The 18,850-nt window shown below is 37.8% G+C and overlaps 1 protein-coding gene across 2 annotated transcripts in view; it reads left to right on the top strand.

Annotated features, from left to right (window-relative positions):
- Window positions 1–18,583, top strand: part of adck1 (aarF domain containing kinase 1) — a 42,185-nt gene extending 23,602 nt beyond the window's left edge. For both annotated transcript variants that reach the window (XM_023353168.1, XM_005797789.2), the window contains exons 5-11: window positions 2,446–2,604; window positions 3,475–3,633; window positions 4,608–4,724; window positions 5,789–5,938; window positions 7,554–7,751; window positions 16,229–16,422; window positions 17,107–18,583. In XM_023353168.1, the coding sequence (XP_023208936.1) occupies window positions 2,446–2,604; window positions 3,475–3,633; window positions 4,608–4,724; window positions 5,789–5,938; window positions 7,554–7,751; window positions 16,229–16,422; window positions 17,107–17,266 (1,137 nt within the window). In that variant the 3' untranslated portion in view covers window positions 17,267–18,583. The remainder of the gene's footprint in view (window positions 1–2,445; window positions 2,605–3,474; window positions 3,634–4,607; window positions 4,725–5,788; window positions 5,939–7,553; window positions 7,752–16,228; window positions 16,423–17,106) is intronic.
- The last annotated feature ends 267 nt before the right edge of the window (window positions 18,584–18,850 follow it).

Below are 18,850 nucleotides of genomic sequence, written 5' to 3' on the forward strand. Positions count from 1 at the left end.
AAGTGTGGTTATACTTTTTGTAGACATAAGAGATATCCTCTTATAACTTTTCAAGACAACCTGGTTGGTCCATTTTTTATTGTCCTGTCATGACTTTAACATTTAACATGCCGTCTAATGCCTGTAGAGTCTGAAATAGAGATGTTTTTTTTTTTTTCTGAATATTGTATTTTAGAAGCTTTCTTTAATGTTTAATATGCAAAATTTTACATTTATTAGATTATTTGGCTGTTTTTTATATATATCCAATGCAGGCCAAGAAAGGGGTGTATGTATATATTTTTTCATATGGCTTTGAGGTTTGCATTAAGATCCCTTGAAAGGGCCGTTAGTTTTTCAACTTCTGCAAAGCAATCTCTCTTTCCTGCTTCTTTCTTTTTCTTCTCTTCGCTCTGTAATGATTTATGTATTTTCAGCCAGCTGGGGCTGTGGCTCACTGCCAGCAGCCAAACTGGCCACCTTTCCGCTGTGACACAGACACCAATGTGTTTCCATCCAACTGCGAGGCCTCAGGGGCCATTTTATTTGTGCCATAACTCATTTCAGGGAACGTATGTCACTGAGGGTCTGCCCTGTGGGAGCAGGGCCCAATCGCATGCATTACCATGTTTATTAACTCCACAGCTGAATTGAACATGAGCATTGACTGCATGGCATAGAGCTCCAAACATTCATAGTATTCCCTCCTCTCTTAGATCATGTTGATCCGAGTTTCTGTTTGGATTTTGTTGGGATTTCTCAGAGCTCAGGCTGCTGCTTAAATTGATGGGCTCATCTGAGAAATTACACGTTTCCTTAACCCATGAAAGTACTTTTGGCATGTCAGATCCCACTGGATTGTTGTTGTCGTCCTGTGTAGACACTGGTGGGTGCGGACAATTTCATTCCATTTAGCATATTTGCATAATGAATAGCTCAGCTGAGGCCGCACAGCAGCTCATGCTGGATGTATAATTTAATATCTGGTGGCATCTTCTGCAGGGCTCATGTTCTGTCTGTACCTGATGGGCCAACATCATGTTCAAATTAGCCTCTTTTCACGTTACACAAACAGCAGGGGATGTTTCCCACTTATGGACTGGTTTGAGTTGGACACAATATGATGGTAGTTCTAAGAATACAACACAGGTTCCTGGAGGAGATGGAGAGGAATGAGACCTGAATGAATAACCTCTTATGCCTCATAACGGTTAGTTTGATGGCTTCTGGAGGTGTAACTATTCCTGGTGTTTTAACAAAAGGTACTAATTATTTTCTTTTTTCCTACATACTCAAGTATGGGGAAAAATGTTAGTCAGTTATTTTTGTTAACATAGAAATTATGTAACAAATGATTTGAGTTTGGAAAAACAGTGCATTTATTGGTTTGGAGAACAGTGATTTGCCTTGACATTACATGTGCTTTGGTACTTTCAGCTTTGACCCTTCTTTTACAATAACTAACAATGCATTTCATAAGTCTTTTTGTGACTCCACCAATTCTCTCAAAGGTAAATGCAAATGATAGTCCTGCAAGCTAATTTTGAAGAAAAAAAAAAAAAAAACATGAGGATTAACAGTTCCTCCAGTTCAGTCCTAGGAGAAGATAATCTGCTATTTAGAATTTGAAATGTTGTTTCAAAGTTCAAGTGTTTGTTTAAATATGTCTTCAGGATGCATTTCACTCTTAAAGTTGTTGTGTATAACAACAGTGTCAGCAAGGAGCTGCTGCAGCACTGAGGGAAAAGTATTTTCTTGAGGCGGTATGTTGCTTTTTCCTTTAACGGAACAGATTTGTCTCCATGAAGCAGGGCAGCCTCAGGGCGATTCTTAGATTCCCAAGTACACAATAAGTCGTTTCTAATAACTGAAGGTCCCTCGGGAAGTCTGTTTAACCTTCAAACCCACACACTAATTACTGTGTGTGTTCTGGGAGTCCACGGAGAGCAGTGGCAGCTAATGAGGGACCACCTATGCTCTGAGGACAAACTGGGGGCTGAATGCTGTGATAGAGACATGCTGGTGGGCTGAGGAGATCAGGCTGCAGCTTGGATCTGTGTACTCATGGTTCCTTTTCTGGATATTCATATGGTTGATGTTTTTTGTCAAAAGACGTCTTGCAACATGAAATACACCTGTTTGCAACCTTTAACTACATAAGTAAAAAACTGAGGGATGGATGGGACAACATATTGTCATTGTGGTATACACAAGACACGGGTAGTTAATCTTGTTTTATAAACACAAATTAACAACCCTACTTGTCTTCAAATACACAATCATACTTATCATGTTTCATGTATAATTAGTGGCACCCAGTTGCAAATACTCCAAGGAGAAAAATCTAAGGTGCATAAATTAGCAATGTAAATTAGATTTTTACCTGCATTTATAACTCTTTACATATGACATATGACCAGACAATGAGTTGCAATTTTCTCCCTCTCTTTGTCTGTTCTCCCGCAGCTGTCTGAGTTATTTGTTTCATTCGAGGAGAATCCTCAGGGCGCAGCCTCTTTAGCACAGGTCCACAAAGCTGTCCTGCATGATGGGAGGACGGTAGCTGTCAAGGTCCAGCACCCCAAAGTCCAACGACAAAGCTCTAAGGATATAATGGTGATTGAGGTGAGTTTGAGTTGGTGGGATTTTTTGTTTTGTCACTCTTTGAACCGTAGAGCCATACATCCTCTATCTATATCAGCTCCATCATGTTTAGGTTCATATTATAAAGGGCTGGAATCGATGGACCACAACGGGTAAAATAGTCATCCATCACCACACACACACACGCCGACACACCTATGGGCAATTTAGAGTTGGATGCAAGTTTATGGGGAACCTGGACAAGACCAAACTATGCATTGTGTGAGCACACCAACTTCAGACTGGAGCAACTGCACAGAGCAATGCTAGGGATGTTTCTTTCACAGAATCATTTCCAGCACTTTGCTAAACACTTCCTACTGGTTTATTATCCTCGGACTTTTTTTTGTGATGTTACAGTTTGAAATACTCCAGTTTTTAATCTTAAGTTATACAACAGGTGTAATTTTAATTTTGCTTGAAGACATGACATCCTAACCAAGCCACTCAGGGACCATGTCACAGTGTTTTATGCTATTTATTCTGAAAAATAATAGTAAAATCAACTAAAATGTGTGAAAATATTTAACTGAAACTTTAAAGTTTTCAAAGCTCTTTTTAGGAACTCAGTCTCAGACTAGGAAAATTTGAATATTTTAGTGTTTATATTCTAAGATACAAAAAACACAATTACAACTCCCAAAGATGGTGTTTTGTTAAACAATACAGCTTCTTCATGTGGTGCTGATGCTTTTCAGGATACAACTAATAAAAATCCAGGGATTATAACAAGTATACTTGTTATAATCCTGTATACTAAAGTACAGCTTTGTGTCATCTACATAGATGGTCAACATTTCTAAAACCAAATTTTTGCTGTAAAAGTTTCTGGGTCTTTGTTTTACATTGAAGGTGCTGATAAAGGCAGTGAACTGGCTCTTTCCAGACTTTGCCTTCATGTGGTTGGTGGAGGAAGCCAAGAAGAACATGCCACTGGAGCTAGACTTCCTAAATGAGGGTCACAATGCTGAAAAGGTGGCCAAAATGTTGTCCCACTTCCCTTTTCTCAAGGTACACACATTTTAATATTATTTACCTCCATAGCTTTGTTTTATAGCCTGAAATTGAGTAAACCTAGAGCACACTTCTTTTATTCCACAGCTGTATGTCTCTAATTAAAGTCGGGGTATTTAAAACATTCCTTTCTTTCTTTAATAGAGGTCAGAGTCTTCCTTTGTGTCAGAGATCTTTCTTTGTGTTGCCTGTCAGCTCCTGTACGTTCAAGCAAAGCTGCATTTGAAGAATCATATTTCCATTACTAGATAGAGTTGGATTTCATGTCATTATCGTTTGATTTCCTGGTGTCCTTTATCTTTAATATGTTGGTTTGAGAATTTTTATTAGCTTTCTGAATGTGAATTAAGTTCTTCATGCTCTGCTGGGTTTTTGTGTTTTTATTTTTTGTTGTTTTATTTCAAGTTGCAACAAATTCCAGAACAGTTTGTTCAATGAGAGAGGTTTCATACATTGTAATGTTTCCAGACTTTCTGCTCGCACTGAGAGGTTCTGATATTGAAAATATTAAGCTATGAAGAGTTTCTGGAGGATTCCTCCTGCAAACACGTTTTAAGGTTTCTAAAAAAACAAGGCTATCATCATCCCAATTATGATCTAGAAAAGTTTATAAATTTTTCTACATTGTAGGCAAGTATACTATCTTCTTAGGATGTATTCACACCCATCACGTTTGGTTTGCTTTAAACAAACCAGAGTTTGTTTCCTCCTTTGGTCCAGACGTTTTGTGCCAGTGTGAATACACTTGAGGAAACCATGGTGTGAATTCAAAATTACAGGGCATTCCTGGTGTGATTACACCCATAATCAGCTGAACGATTGCCATTTATGTAGAATGTGGTTTTCCACTGTCTGGAAAGCTTTTCATGGACATCGCTGGAAAAGAAGCAATATTGAAAGCAATGTCTGACTTTTCTGCTGTCAAAGAAGTGTATCATCTCATCACATTTCCCATGTTTTGCTTTTTTTAGGTTCCCATGATTAATTGGGATTTGTCCACAAAGAGAATCCTGACAATGGAGTTTTTAGAAGGAGGACAAGTCAACGACAGAGAATACATGAAGAAACATTGCATCAACGTCAATGAGGTCCTGATTCTGTGGATAATAGTTAAAAGTCAGAATATGGAAGTATTTTCATAATTGTAACTTTAGACACCATCAAACACATGCTTGAAACAAAACCCAGAACTGGGTTATTCTTTTTTTGTTTTTTTAATAAAAAAGCAGCAGCTTTAGGCCAGGAAAACTACTGCTGCAGTCTTACTGACTAGTTTGGCTTCATAGTCAGTCAATGTTTTATAGACCTAACACAAATAATTAAACATTTCACTCGTCAAGTTTAAAAGTCTGCTTGATTTTAAAAGTTTTCTTCTAGTTGTGGAACAATGGCACAACTATTTCCTATAAAGTATTTTGGAGAAAACAATGGTGTTTGCTGAAGCAGTTTTTTTTTTTTATTTGGAGAAGACTCATGACTTTTTCTGTCTTGATCTTATGTGGTTAATTTGGACATTTATCTGAGGTCCATTTAACCCTGTGCAACTACAGAAAGAACCTGAGTTGAATTTCTCATAATTCATCCAATTGGTTTCTGTGAGTGTGCAGAATGTGTACATGGAAAGACAGATGGATGGATAAATGAATGGATGGATTATAAATAATTGATTGACACTGCTAGATGCCTCAGTGGAAAAATATCTGATCACTTGGATGTATCCACCAATGCATTGATATGAACTGTTGGACTGATGAATGCATAAAGGATGTCTGAATAGATGAATCGATTCATAGTGGATGGATATTTGATATGATGAATAAATTAATGACAATTTGTTGATGAATACCTTAATGGTTGAAGGATAGGAGCTTTTTTTGTAGGAAAATCCAAAGAAAACATGTACTATGCAATAAACGAAAGTTATAAAGAACATATACTTAATGGGTAATAAAGAGAATACTTAACTGACGCTTTTTGGATGGATTGCATTATTATGTTGCATGTTGGTGTCTGTGTATGTCGAGTCATATGATTTATGAAGAACCAAATGGAATTTCTACTGAAGTTTCCTGCTCGATTTTGTCAGATAGAGGCAATCCTTTGTTGTTTTTTCTTCCTAATTTTTCACATCCCTCCTTCATGTTTCCATCAGATCTCAGAAAACCTGGGTAAAATGTACAGCGAAATGATCTTCATCCACGGCTTCGTCCACTGCGATCCCCACCCAGGCAACGTTTTGGTCCGAAAGTGTCCTCAGAGCCAAAAGACAGAGATCGTTCTGCTCGATCACGGCCTGTATCAGGTAGGAAATCTGCAGGCTGCCTGCACACAAACAAAACACCGTTTGCTGTAATATTGCAACCCATTTTTCATGCTGCCGACCGAGGCTTTGGCTAAATTGGTGGAGCAGCAAACACGCAAACACAGGGATGACGCACACTCTCGGAGACAGACACACTTTTATTAGAGTACAGCAGGATAAAAGCTTTTTGATAAACAACTCATTTGATGTTGTTCTTCGCAGAGTGCCGTGTGCTGGGTTTGAATGCACTGCAGCCTAATCACACAGTGGCGCACACGCACACTCGTGTCAACACACACACACTGTTGCGCCTACAAACACCCACAGGCTGATGCACAGAGCTCTGGCATGACTTTGTTTGCTGCTAGTTGCCATATTCATGGGAGACTTTAATCATACATATGCAACTACATCATCTGGAACAAAATGTGCCACACACACTCTTATACAAACCAGATACATGCACACACATGAATGCACTTGCTTGCCTTGGACCATAATGGGTCCAATTTATTCCTAATGACTTGTGATTTTAGATGTCATTTTGGAATAGAATATTAATCCAGTGTTCTCACACAAACACACACACACACCCCAACGCACACGCACACAGAAGAAAAAAATAAAACATGGCATTTTCACTGTCATAATCAGTAGGATAAAGCTTGATACTCTGTATAGATTGAGAGACTTAAATTTTTTAAAAATTGAACCAGACCTTTCTGCATAAATAAACATTATTTATTTCAACATGTTGCATAAATAATCATAGTAAATTATAGAAAACGGCTCAGAACAGGCCCTGTTTTCTCCAGTTGCTCTTTTTCTGGTTGAGAATTACTTGGATTTTACCAGACAGATTAAAGATGAGAAAAATCTGACCTGGTTGTCAGTGTGAGACAACAACCCCAAGGTTGCACGCTTGGCCCAATCATCAGATAGTATCAATAACTGTTAATAAGTAAAGATCCCAACAAAAGATTTGCCTGAATTATATGACACCTTTACACATCCATTCGTCTGACCGTCCGTGTGATTGGTCAGCAATCAATTTCTTTTCAAGAATCATACCATCAAAAATTCTAATTGAATTGTGGAAATCAATTTCCACAATTCATTTTTAAACGAGGGGCATAATAAGTCCATTAAGGAAACCGAGACATCCCTCTTTAGCTCCTTCTGGTGGATCAGTAGACATACACGTGTCATAAAATGCATTTTGTCAATGACTCATTTTAGACACTCGTGTACAGGTGCTACATGTTCAATCCTGATCCATTTTTCATGACCACTGGTTAGGCAGGACTATGGATATACCACTAATCCAGAGTTTGGCCTTTCTGATCTGCACCAGGACAAACCAGACCAAAGCCCTTAACACTGCAGATGAACCAATGCTTGTGGCAGAAAGTCAAGAAATGTGACATGAGACCCCACAGCTTGTTGTGATTTCATATGAAAAGGAAAACCTGTCATGTGCTAGCATCAGACTTAAAGATAAAAAGCATCTCATATTTCAGAGATGGGTGAAATCTCTGAATTCACCCATTGATTTTTTAAACAGAAATAAATAACAAAAACATTAACACAGCTTTGTACTAATGTCCTGTTTCAGGTCTTGCAGCCAGATTTCAGGATGGACTACTGTCGACTGTGGATGTCTCTCATTAAAGGCGATTTGTCCAGAGTGGAGCGTTACAGCCGCAGACTGGGAGCTGGAGATCTCTACCCCCTCTTTGCTTGTATGCTTACTGCTCGTTCCTGGAATGCCGTAACTGCTGGAATCAGTTCTGTTCCTGTGACACATGCAGAGGTATGGCATCCTGCTGTTCACTCATACAAATACATATAGTGTCAAGTCAAATATTTGCCCCGTTACTTTTTTTTTTAGTTTCAGATCGCCAAGGAATTTTAAATATCACACAAATATACCTTGAGTAAATAAAAAAAAATGTTTTCATATGCCATTTTCAATGATAATGGAGAAAAATCAAATCCAAACCAATTTTGAGGTTTGGATAGAATATTTCTATTTAACTGTTCCTTTTTTCCACCTGCAAGGTTCTTGTTTTCAAACGGTGCAGCTTTGCCTGCATGTGTTTTAATAGTAGTAAAGTCATTGTTGTTAATAGCATTGTTTTGCTGTTTTTATGGTTGTGCACATGCACAGAAGTCAACAAATAAGGAGAGACAGGCAAGACAGCACCAGTGTGAGTTAAGAAATCTAGCAGGAATTTCTGTAAAAAGCGAGGCGTGGAGAAGCCGTCTTTGGTTTCTGCATCATGAGGAAGATCATGATCAAACCTGGTTGACATAACAAGTAGTATATTTGGCAGGTTTTGTGATTTGTTTTAACATTGTTTTTCAATGGTGAAATATGCATAAACTATACATCTGCATTGATCTTTTTAAAAAGTAGCTTACACTTATAAATTGGATTTTATTTTTATTTTTCTGACCCACACGGCACTGAAATTATACTAGTCTCAAATACATACCTACCTTCACCTCAATCTTTTTTTGAAATGGTCCGATAGTGTTTTTTTTTACTAGAAATGGTCAAGGTATATTAACTTCTGGATAATAATCATGATTGACTGCAGCTGGTGGATTATCTTCCATATTACAAACAGTGGTTTAAACAGTTGGAGATCCAAATTACATTTGTTCAAAAGACTGAGCAGAAGAAAATCACCCAGAAAAAAGAAATATGCACACTAGTTTAACATCAACATGGACTAAGAGAGAAGTGTAAAAATTCATATTTTAGCCCGTAAAGCTCCAGCAGGAAGGTTGGGATACATTTCACTTTTTGTTCTGATCCTCTTCTACCTGCAGTTGTACAGTTTGAGCTTCCATAATCGCAGCTCCTCCCTGTTGGCAGCTTATTTCCACACACAGTCATTTAGGGGTGGTTTAACCCTCTAACAGGGGGATTTGGTGCTGAAAGCTGTGGATTCAGGGTGACTTAATTGTCACAAAGTTAGTTAGGTTTTTTTTTTCTTTTTCTCTTAAGATGAGTTTCAGACTCTATCCTGGACCAGGTCTCATCAAAACCTCAGGTGTTCTACAACACCATCTGTCCTCAAGAGAGGTTATTTATACCTCTCTTATGCAATTTGTTGAAGCTGGCAGAAGTACGGCACAACGGTCTGCTACAGTGTGCCACCCCCTCACACATGATGGGGCCATAACATAAATAACTCTGAGGGGAAAAAGGAAATCTTTGTGCTTATTAACCAGATATGTAGCATGCGTGAGGCGTAAAAGCAAAAATACTGATTTAAACTTTTTAGACTTGTTCATTATGACAGGAATCAAAATTTAACATGAGCAAACAAGGGATTTTACCTTTCTGAAGTAATGCTCAGTTATTTTTTTTACATACCTGTAGAGTATGTAAACTTCTAGAATCTAGATGGTCACTGGGAGGGGATGGGATTTGGACCTCACACCACCCCACTTTTAGGCATCAGTGATACAAAAACAAATCTAAAAAACGTCATCATTGTTTAAAATTATATTTATGCTTATTTTTAGACACCTAAATACATGACTGCTCGTTTCTGACATTGTCAAGTGTCGGCCTTCATGCTTTCAATAATAAACGTTCTCAAGGACAAGAGAAAAATTACAAAAAGAAATCAAAGTAAATGGAAAGTATGTGTAGAAGAATGATTTCTAATAGTATTTTTTTTTTACCTTGAATTCTGTTGTTTTCATGAACCATTTTAGCTCTGTAATATCCACGTTGTACCAGTCTATGAAATGTCTTTGATGTGCAGGAACTTGTATTTGTTTTTCCAAATATTATTTGTTGTCCTGCATCTGCATCAATTTTGTCTTTTGCCAGTCTGAAAACATGTGGCTTACCTGCTGCTTTTTTACTCTATGGTGTTATTCTGACACCATATTTATTCTAGATTTTAAATGTGAAGACTTTGCCCTGTTCACATCCACTCACTTGCATTGTCTCATTTTTGGTTCCCTTCAATTTTTACTGTCCTTTCCTCTTCCATTTATGCCGGTTTTTCCCTTCCAAAGCTCTCTTGTCCATGGATCATTTTGACGCTCTGCTCCTAACAGCCGATGATGCATTCCATTAGTGTTAATGCAATCACGTGCACGCACCCAGTGTTGAGTGCTTTTAGAGCTGTGGCTTTTTGCTGCCTTTTCTTTCACAGGCAGGAATATTTTACCTCCTTAATGAATGTGTCTCTACAAAATGCAGCCAAAACAAAACTGTTGAAACGAGCCAAGCATATTCTGCTGCGTCTTTTATTGTGCTGCTTTTTTTGGAGCTTGGGGAGCAGTTCAGTGTCAATACTTTGGTCATATTATTTTATTTTCTAATTCATGCATTAATTCATGCATATGCTTTTTAATTACATTTAAAGCGACATGACTCTTAATTTAAAGTATTTTTCATCTTGAGAAATGGTGGAGTTTTGTGGCGCAGAGGCTGAACTGTGTGTGAATATTAGTCTGACTGCAGTTTATTGTCATTGTGCTGATGGGATTATGATGTTTGTGACAAGACTGAGTCACCATAAACCTCTTTGCAATTTGTGACAGAAAAAAGGCTGTTTCTCTGAGTTACAAATTGGTTTTTATGTGGATTTTCTTTCCTCTGAGTTGATCAAAAAACCAAAATATAAATAAATAAATAACCCTAATACATTTTGCATAAGTAGGTTTACTCCTTCACATAAATAACTGACTTTTGGTTTTGTTTTCAAGTTATCAAGATATAGCAATACAGTATCTGCATGACTTTTTAATGGTCATCCATATATACATACATTTTACACTCTGTCTAGTTGCACTCAGTCAAACGTCCAACTTTATCTTCACAAAGCATAGTCAAGTACATATTCATAAGCATTCTTCCAGTCAACAAAACATGAAGATGAGTTGGACAAGCTCCCTTACACCCTTGATCTGGTCTATTTGTGTATTTATAGGAAATGATTTAAGAGATTAGTGATGCATCTTAGACATGATAACAGGCTTTTTTTGGCCTATTCAAGGAAATAAACTAAAGCTTCTATTTAAATTAACCAGTTGTTTACAGGTACAGTGTACTTTTTATTTTAGTTGAGAATCTGGTGAGTATTTATTATGACCTGAGAAGATGAGAAATTGAGTTGTTGTGTATTACATCATTCTAGACACGAGAATGTAAATCTTACAGCAGCCCTTTTACTGCATTTGCTACATTTTACATTTTTAGTTATTAAAAAAAAAGCTTTAATAAAAGCAAGTAATACAGTCCTGATCATCTTTTTCTGCCTGCATGTCTGAGTATTATATCCAACTGTCTGCTTTCTGATTCTGAATATGCTGTAGAAAAAGAAAAATCACCAGCCTGATCCCCTCCCTTTCCCAAATGAATTTCCTTTGCCTTTTGCACAGCCCATTATTGCGCCACTCGCAATACAATATGTCCTTATTGAAGCATTCAGATGCAAATGAGAGCGCCATCACCTTCTCTGTGTCCTGCTGGCAGCTGTGAGGCCGGCCTCCTAGCCTCCGATAATTGCTACTAATTGTTATTCCCAAGGCAGGACTTAGCGGAGCACTCCTGAAGACCCTGTTATTTGGGCTGGAGGGGGGCGAGGCGCGGGTTTGTGTTGAATGTCGATGTCTTTAGCTTGGTAATTCTGGGTTTAGATTGTCATGTAAGCAGAGGAAATGAAGAGGTGACGGTTGAGACAGTAAAGGGGATGGGTCACAGTTCTTCAAGGAAAACGAGTTGGAGAGGGATTCATTGTTAAAACTGAATATTTTAAAGAAACCTGCAACCACAGAGTCCAGATAGTTTGAGAAAAATCAATAGTCACTAGCAACAGGACTCTGAAGATACGGCGTCTGAGATACTGGCATCTCATATACTGTAGATGCCAGTTATTTAAAATATTTAAGGATTTTTTTTGTATGTAATGGTCCTTCAGCTCAACGCAGGTATTTTGCATATTGTTTTTATTCCTGTGAATAAAAATGGACTTTAGATAGCCAGACTAAAAGGTTGGAATGATAAACCCACACAAGAACACCTTCAGTGTGTATCTATCCATTTGTTTCTACAATATAACAATGTGAAGTTAATATACAGTATAATTCACTTGCATTCAGATCAGCTTGATTTTTAATCAAGGTTAGATAAAGAAATGGTATTTTCTAGAGAAAGTTCATCCTTTCTGTAGCTATAAAAATGTTGTGCAGCAAATCCAGTTTAAAATCTGAAAACTATCTCGAAAAGAATCTTAAAACCTTATCGGATTTGCCTCTGATTCTGTACAGAACTGATTATTTTTATTTATGTGTCACAGATATTTGGATCAAGTCGACCGTAGAGCATAAATCACTCATGATGTTTTCTCTAGTTATTGTTACACAGCACAGTTATTTTTTTCAGTATTTATTCACCTTGTTCTGTTGGGTGGTTTATATTTTTTAAAACCCTGTTTAAACACCCAACCTGTCATCTAAAAATGGCCCTGTTCCTGTGAAGCACAGTGGCACTGCCAGGAACAAAGTATTCCGTGGTTTTACTTTGGTTTGACCGCTAGTGTTGCGTAGAATTTAACGCGAGTCGTTTGGACAAATAAACTGGGCAGTTTTTTATGGAAAATGAGTGAAGCATTCTGCGTTCACGGAGGCAGTTTCCTTTTTTACTCTAAAGGTAACGAGTGACATAATTCTGTGAGGAAACATGCTTAATGTCATGATGATAACACATCCTGTTTAACATTACTCTGCCAAGCTGCTCATGCTCTGTTATATGTGTGCAGGATATTATGGTTGTGCATGTTTGCTGCATGGAGGTTGTCACTTCTCAGCACTTCCTGTGGGCATCAGAGACAGACGCAGGGTTTATCCATGTCATATTGTTGACTGGCTGTCCGTCTCCCTCTGTGCGTCTCAAATCTCTCTTTATCTAGTCCGACAGCTCTGACAATCATGATGTTACACTTATGCTTACACAGATCTGGACCCTGAAGTGTATTTGCTGCAAGAAATGAAAATACAGTGAATAAAAGTAAGTAAAGGTGGCAATTGATCTGACAAAGTTTGTCTCTTTTAAAAGAGAGAGCCCAGACACCCTTCTGAAAATAACGCTATTTTTTTGTTTTTCATTTTAAAAAAGTTATGGTAATTCCAGGGATTTCATAATGTAGTACACACTCAAGAATTATTGTTTGGATTGGTATTGAAAGGAGAATTTACCCAACACCGCTTGTTGTGGTTGCTCCATTGGCGTACATGATATGAAAAATTTCTCATAAGACGAGACAAAATCAAAGATTTTCAAAATGTAGTTGTCTGGTTTTGTTTAGTTTAGAAATCTAGAAATATTTAAAATAATTTATAATCCGTAAATCTTTAAAGAAAATCATGGAATATTCAGTGGAAACAGTTTGTCCTTGGTGTCTCTCTGTTGTCCGTGATGGACCGGCGATCTGTCCACGGTGTATCCCTGTGGACCCAATGGCTGCTGGAGATGGAAACCATGTCCTCCATGACCATGAAAACACCATGGGTGGATGCTTGGCTGCTAATGTTGTTCTGTTCAAATGCTCTTCTTCTGTTCTGCAAACTAATTCATTTATTCATTCCACATGGTTGCAGCAATGAATTATGACCAGTCTGCTTGAAAAATCAAATTGAATCATTTTTAATAAATGTTTTAAATTACAGTATTGAAACTATTAAACTGTAGTGAATATTAGAAGATTTGAGTATTGGTGACTATAATTTACGGTGGCCGACAGGTGCAAATGCGCAGCAAAAGAGAAAACATGCAAACAAAAAAGAAGACACCCCCGAATGAAATGCAGCAAATAAAAAGAGAGACGCAAACACCCCCGAATGAAATGCAGCAAATAAAAAGAGAGACGCAAACGCCCCCGAATGAAATGCAGCAAATAAAAAGAGAGACGCAAACACCCCCGAATGAAATGCAGCAAACAAAAAGAGAGACGCAAACACCCCCGAATGAAATGCAGCAAACAAAAAGTGTTGAAAACGGAAGTGCTCCAGACCACTAGGGGGAGTCAAAGAAAATAGTATTCATTTCTATGGGACCAGATGCAAGATTCTTCTTCTTCTTCTTCTTGGTATTTATTGGCGGTTGGCAACAAACTTACAGTAGCATTACCGCCACTTACCAGTATGGAGTGTGGTTCGAGATGGTCTATAAACTTTCACTTTCTACCTTTTCCCTCCATTAACTCCTGATTAAACATACCCCCACACATACACACCTGCTTATATTATCCAACTTGCTTATAACTTTATATACCCCTCTTTGATATTCTTTACACATTCACACCCAACTTGCTCTACTCATATCCTATGAAATAGCTTTGTTTTTTTAAGATACCGAATAATTATTTGAATATGTCTACTCCCGAAATCTCTCCTCAAAAATTCTATTAAATTAAACCTTTCTTTAATACCTACACACTCTCTCAGCATGCATCTTCTCTCTTCTTCATACTTACAACACTCTAAAATAACATGCTCTATTGTTTCAGACTTCTCACAATAATCACACTTTCCAGATGCAAGATTCAGAGAGATACCTTTACTTTCTTTCAAATTTCTTTCTCTGAATCTTGCATCTGGTCCCATAGAAATGAATACTATTTTCTTTGACTCCCCCTAGTGGTCTGGAGCACTTCCGTTTTCAACACTTTTTGTTTGCTGCATTTCATTCGGGGGTGTTTGCGTCTCTCTTTTTATTTGCTGCATTTCATTCGGGGGTGTTTGCGTCTCTCTTTTTATTTGCTGCATTTCATTCGGGGGTGTTTGCGTCTCTCTTTTTATTTGCTGCATTTCTTTCGGGGGTGTCTTCTTTTTTGTTTGCATGTTTTCTCTTTTGCTGCGCATTTGCACCTGTCGGCCACCGTAATAATTCACAGACTAACTCCGTCTCTAAAAGACATTATTTATTACCAAAGAATAAATGTCACAGACATTCACAAAATACTTCACAAAGAGGAAAAAGTAAGTGTTGAAGCATACCTAAAGGTCAGAACTATCAGTTGTTGTTTTTTTTTTTTTTTTTTTTTTTTTTCAAACACATTGAACACGGCTGAAAAACGTCTTTTTGTTTTATGCTTCTTTTATGCTAAATTACACCTAAATAACAGGATGCAGACACAGAAATTAAGTGGTGTAAATGTTTTCTTCATCTTCAGCGATTAACTGTAGAAAATAATTGAACTGTGTCTCCTCATTGCAGTTTGTGTGTGCTGATACAGGTTAATAAAACACATCAAATAAACTCAGTTCCTTGTGCTTTGAATTAGAATTGTCTGTTTAACCCTCTATGGCATGGCGTTGCCCTCAGGCAACAAACCACATAGCTGTACCTCACATTGCTCCTTTATTTTATTTTTTGGGGGGCATGATTTTTGACATATTTTTGTCCAAAAAATAGTTCTTTTATGAATATAGTTTTTGTTTGATTTGTATTTCATTTCTCATAATCAGTGTAGACAATCTTGGTGTTCTAGACCAATGTTACCCTGAGGCAACAAACCCAAATCTGGTTCCAGGAGGTGTCAGAGTCCGATTTTATGATTGACATGTAATTAGGGACCACCAAGCTCCCAAAGAATGCAGGAAAATATTTCTTCCCCACAAAAATAAAAAGTCATGCCATAGAGGGTTAACTTTCAATCAGCTCCTAATTTCACAGCAGTTGAGCTTCTTGTTGAAACGTCACGTCCTCGTGCAGATTGTTCATGTCCTGGTTTTCCTCTCTGCCTAAAGACTGCTGAGTGTCTAAAGGATTGTAAGCCTGCAGTCCACTCTCCTCCATGACTAATAGTGTAATTTAGGCCGGCTGATGTGCAGCAGGCAGAACCTTTGAAGTAGAGTAGAGGAAGACAGTGGGGCTCAAGCAGCAACATCAAAGAGAACAAATGGTTTCCATAGAGGTAAACGCTGCTTTCTTTCTTCCTGCATCTTTTATACGTCCTCTGCTCTTTTGTTCTTGTTTCCATACCCTTATCCTCCAGGTTGGATTTTTGTGGAAGTCTGCAGTTGCAGTCATGTGAAAACCTTGTTTCCTTCTTCTCACTGAACACTTGATATGATGCGGTCATTGTCTGTTAATAAATGGACCAACAAATGCTACTTTTAAAACTAAAGTGTGAAGAAATACCCCATATTTCCAGTTTTGTGGAGATATGGGTCAGTCCACATTTTGCTGCACAGCTGTTGGTTTTAACCAATAGGCTCACCAAAAGGTGATCCGTGTTCTTCATCTTTCTGCAGGACGTTGAAATTCGGACCAATGCCGCTCTCTACCTGCCTCAGATCAGCGACCTGCTGAACCGAGTTCCCCGACAGATGCTGTTACTGGTGAAGACCAACGACCTGCTGAGGGGCATCGAAACCACATTACAAACCAGAGCCTCATCATCATCCTTCATCAACATGTCCCGCTGTTGCATACGTGCTGTTGCCAGGTGGGTTCCTTGATTCTGTTGTTTTAAATCAGAAGAAAATTTAAAACTTTGACATAAAAAGTTATCAAACAAAGAAACTTGTTGTAATGCATGGTACTTAGTTCTTCTGGTTGCAAAGAAAGCCCAAAGAGTCAGCCCAGTCAGAATTGTTTGTGCTAATTCTAAGTGGTAAATATTCAGTCAAAGACCAAATCCAGGTTAGTCTAGATCCCCTAAAAAACTGAGGAATATTCCTTTACCACACTGCTGAATAGAAAGCCAACTCAAAGGTAGAGTTAATTGATAGTTCATTGATTTTTAAACCATTGATAATAAAAGAAGAGGTCAAAAAGTATAGTCAAGGTGAATGTTTTCTACTCAAGCAACCGTAGTTTTGAATGTAAAAATAAAAAGTATATGTGCTACTTTAGAAAGTTTTGATCTTTAAATGGAAAATGTTTAGGAATCCCATATAAAGACAGAGAAATGTCCTTGCTGTTTTACACACTGGAAATTTCACTGTAGAAAGAGTCATTATGTCTTTCCATCCTGGAGTTAAGACAAACCGGGGTGTGTAAGTCTGTGCAAGCAGTAAGGATTGCCTTTTTTCCCCATTCACTGCTTCCCCATCTGATTCCTTTAGTTAAATGTAAGTAAACCCTGAAATGTGACTCTTCACCTCCTCTTCTTCTGTTGCTCTAACAGGCACAAGAGGAGCAAGACTCAGTCCAGGAGACGGCATCTGCAAATTACGCTGGCTGAGTCTTTGAGTCTGTGGAAACTCTCAGTGTATGAACTTCTGCTGTGGGTCAAAGGATCTATGATGACCCGCTGGCTCTCTGCTTTGCTGGCGTTTCTGCACTGAGGCAAATCTGAAATAGGGACATCATTGTCATCTTCGGGTAGAGACACTGAAACATTCTGGCTGATATGTCCCACAATGCATGTTTGATACATAACTTTTCGTACTGAAACGTAACTGTACTTTTTACTATTATCACACCGCAACATTGGAAAAAATGTAAGATTCTCATGTGATAAGGTGAAAACTAGTTTAATTTTATTTATTTAAACTATCATTTGAGGTATCACATTATCGAAAATAATGTAGTTGTATGTTATTGCTCGCCAGGTCACTTAATCTACGACTGACCGAATGAAAACAGAAAATTGTCTTAAACTGAATGGCAAACAGGCTGCTTAAACACCATAAAAGTGTTGGAAATAGAGAGTCATCAGTCCCGTCTTCAAATTCCACCAAGGTGTGGAACATAAGCAGCTGCTGACCTGATGTTTGGAGTTTTATCTTGAATCTGTGCGGTTTCATGCTGAGGTTCCCTGCTTGCATGCTCCATTTCTGCTTCTCAACAGAATACCTCAAAATGTCCATCACATCACAGTTTTCCATCTGGCTTCTGACAGATTATGTTTACTGCTGTTTTTTTGGTCACATCCTGTTGCTTCATCCTTGCACCAAGAGTTTGCATTTCTCTCCGGACTCAATGTCAAAGTCACCTCGGAGGATTTTCAGTCTGTCAATGTGGGAATGACTGGGACAGTTCTGAACTTCTACAGATTGTTGCCTTTTTATTTCCAGAATGTTTCTCTGACTTTTTGTTGGATCTTGTGAAGATTGCTTTTCACTTCTGGAAAAAACAAAAAACATTTAAAGCTGCAATTCAATGTTTTTCAAACTTATAGAAAACATTGGTATTCCAGACTGTGTTACTTGTATTAAACTTACTGGAATCACCTCATCACAAAAGAAAAAAGAAGAAATCAAATGTTTTGTGAGCAAGTGCTCATGTACCACAACTACAACCAAAACATGTGAAAAATGTTAATTTTCCATTTGAATTCACTCTGTATTTGCTATCAGAATTAACTAACCTGTTGTTCCACATCACATTTGAGGGAGAAAACCACTAGTTATTCTCAGAGAGGTAAAATAAAAATAATCTCGACAGTTGGAAGTCAAGAGTTTTGTGGTGTTTCTTAATTTCATTTGCCATATAAACTTTAAGAATGTGATTGTTTATTTCATTTTATTTAGTTTTAACTTTTTTATTCTCTTTTATTTATCTATGTCATCTTAGTTTTTGTAGATCTGATGACAGATCTAAGTTCAGTTGTTGGAGCCTAAATGGTTGACCCTGCATCTTTAGGGAGAAGATTAATTAAAATGAAGCATAAATCAACAGTAACCACGTACAGTGTGACTTATTTCTGCTTTCTTCTAGAGGATTAAAACCTAGTTTGGTTCTTTTTCACTCAATAGTCTTGATGCATCTCAGATCTATTCACCCATCAATTCAGAGTTGGGTCAAGGTGTTCCCGGGCTAGAATGGATATAAAAGCAGTTTTGAGTCTGTAACAGTTTCTACCCAGAAGGAGGGGTTTTGAAAACCTGTAAATTTTCCTGATCTGATGAACCACCTCAGCAATGACT

The sequence above is a fragment of the Xiphophorus maculatus genome, chromosome 19 (assembly GCF_002775205.1).
Source record: "Xiphophorus maculatus strain JP 163 A chromosome 19, X_maculatus-5.0-male, whole genome shotgun sequence".
Taxonomy (NCBI): domain Eukaryota; kingdom Metazoa; phylum Chordata; class Actinopteri; order Cyprinodontiformes; family Poeciliidae; genus Xiphophorus; species Xiphophorus maculatus.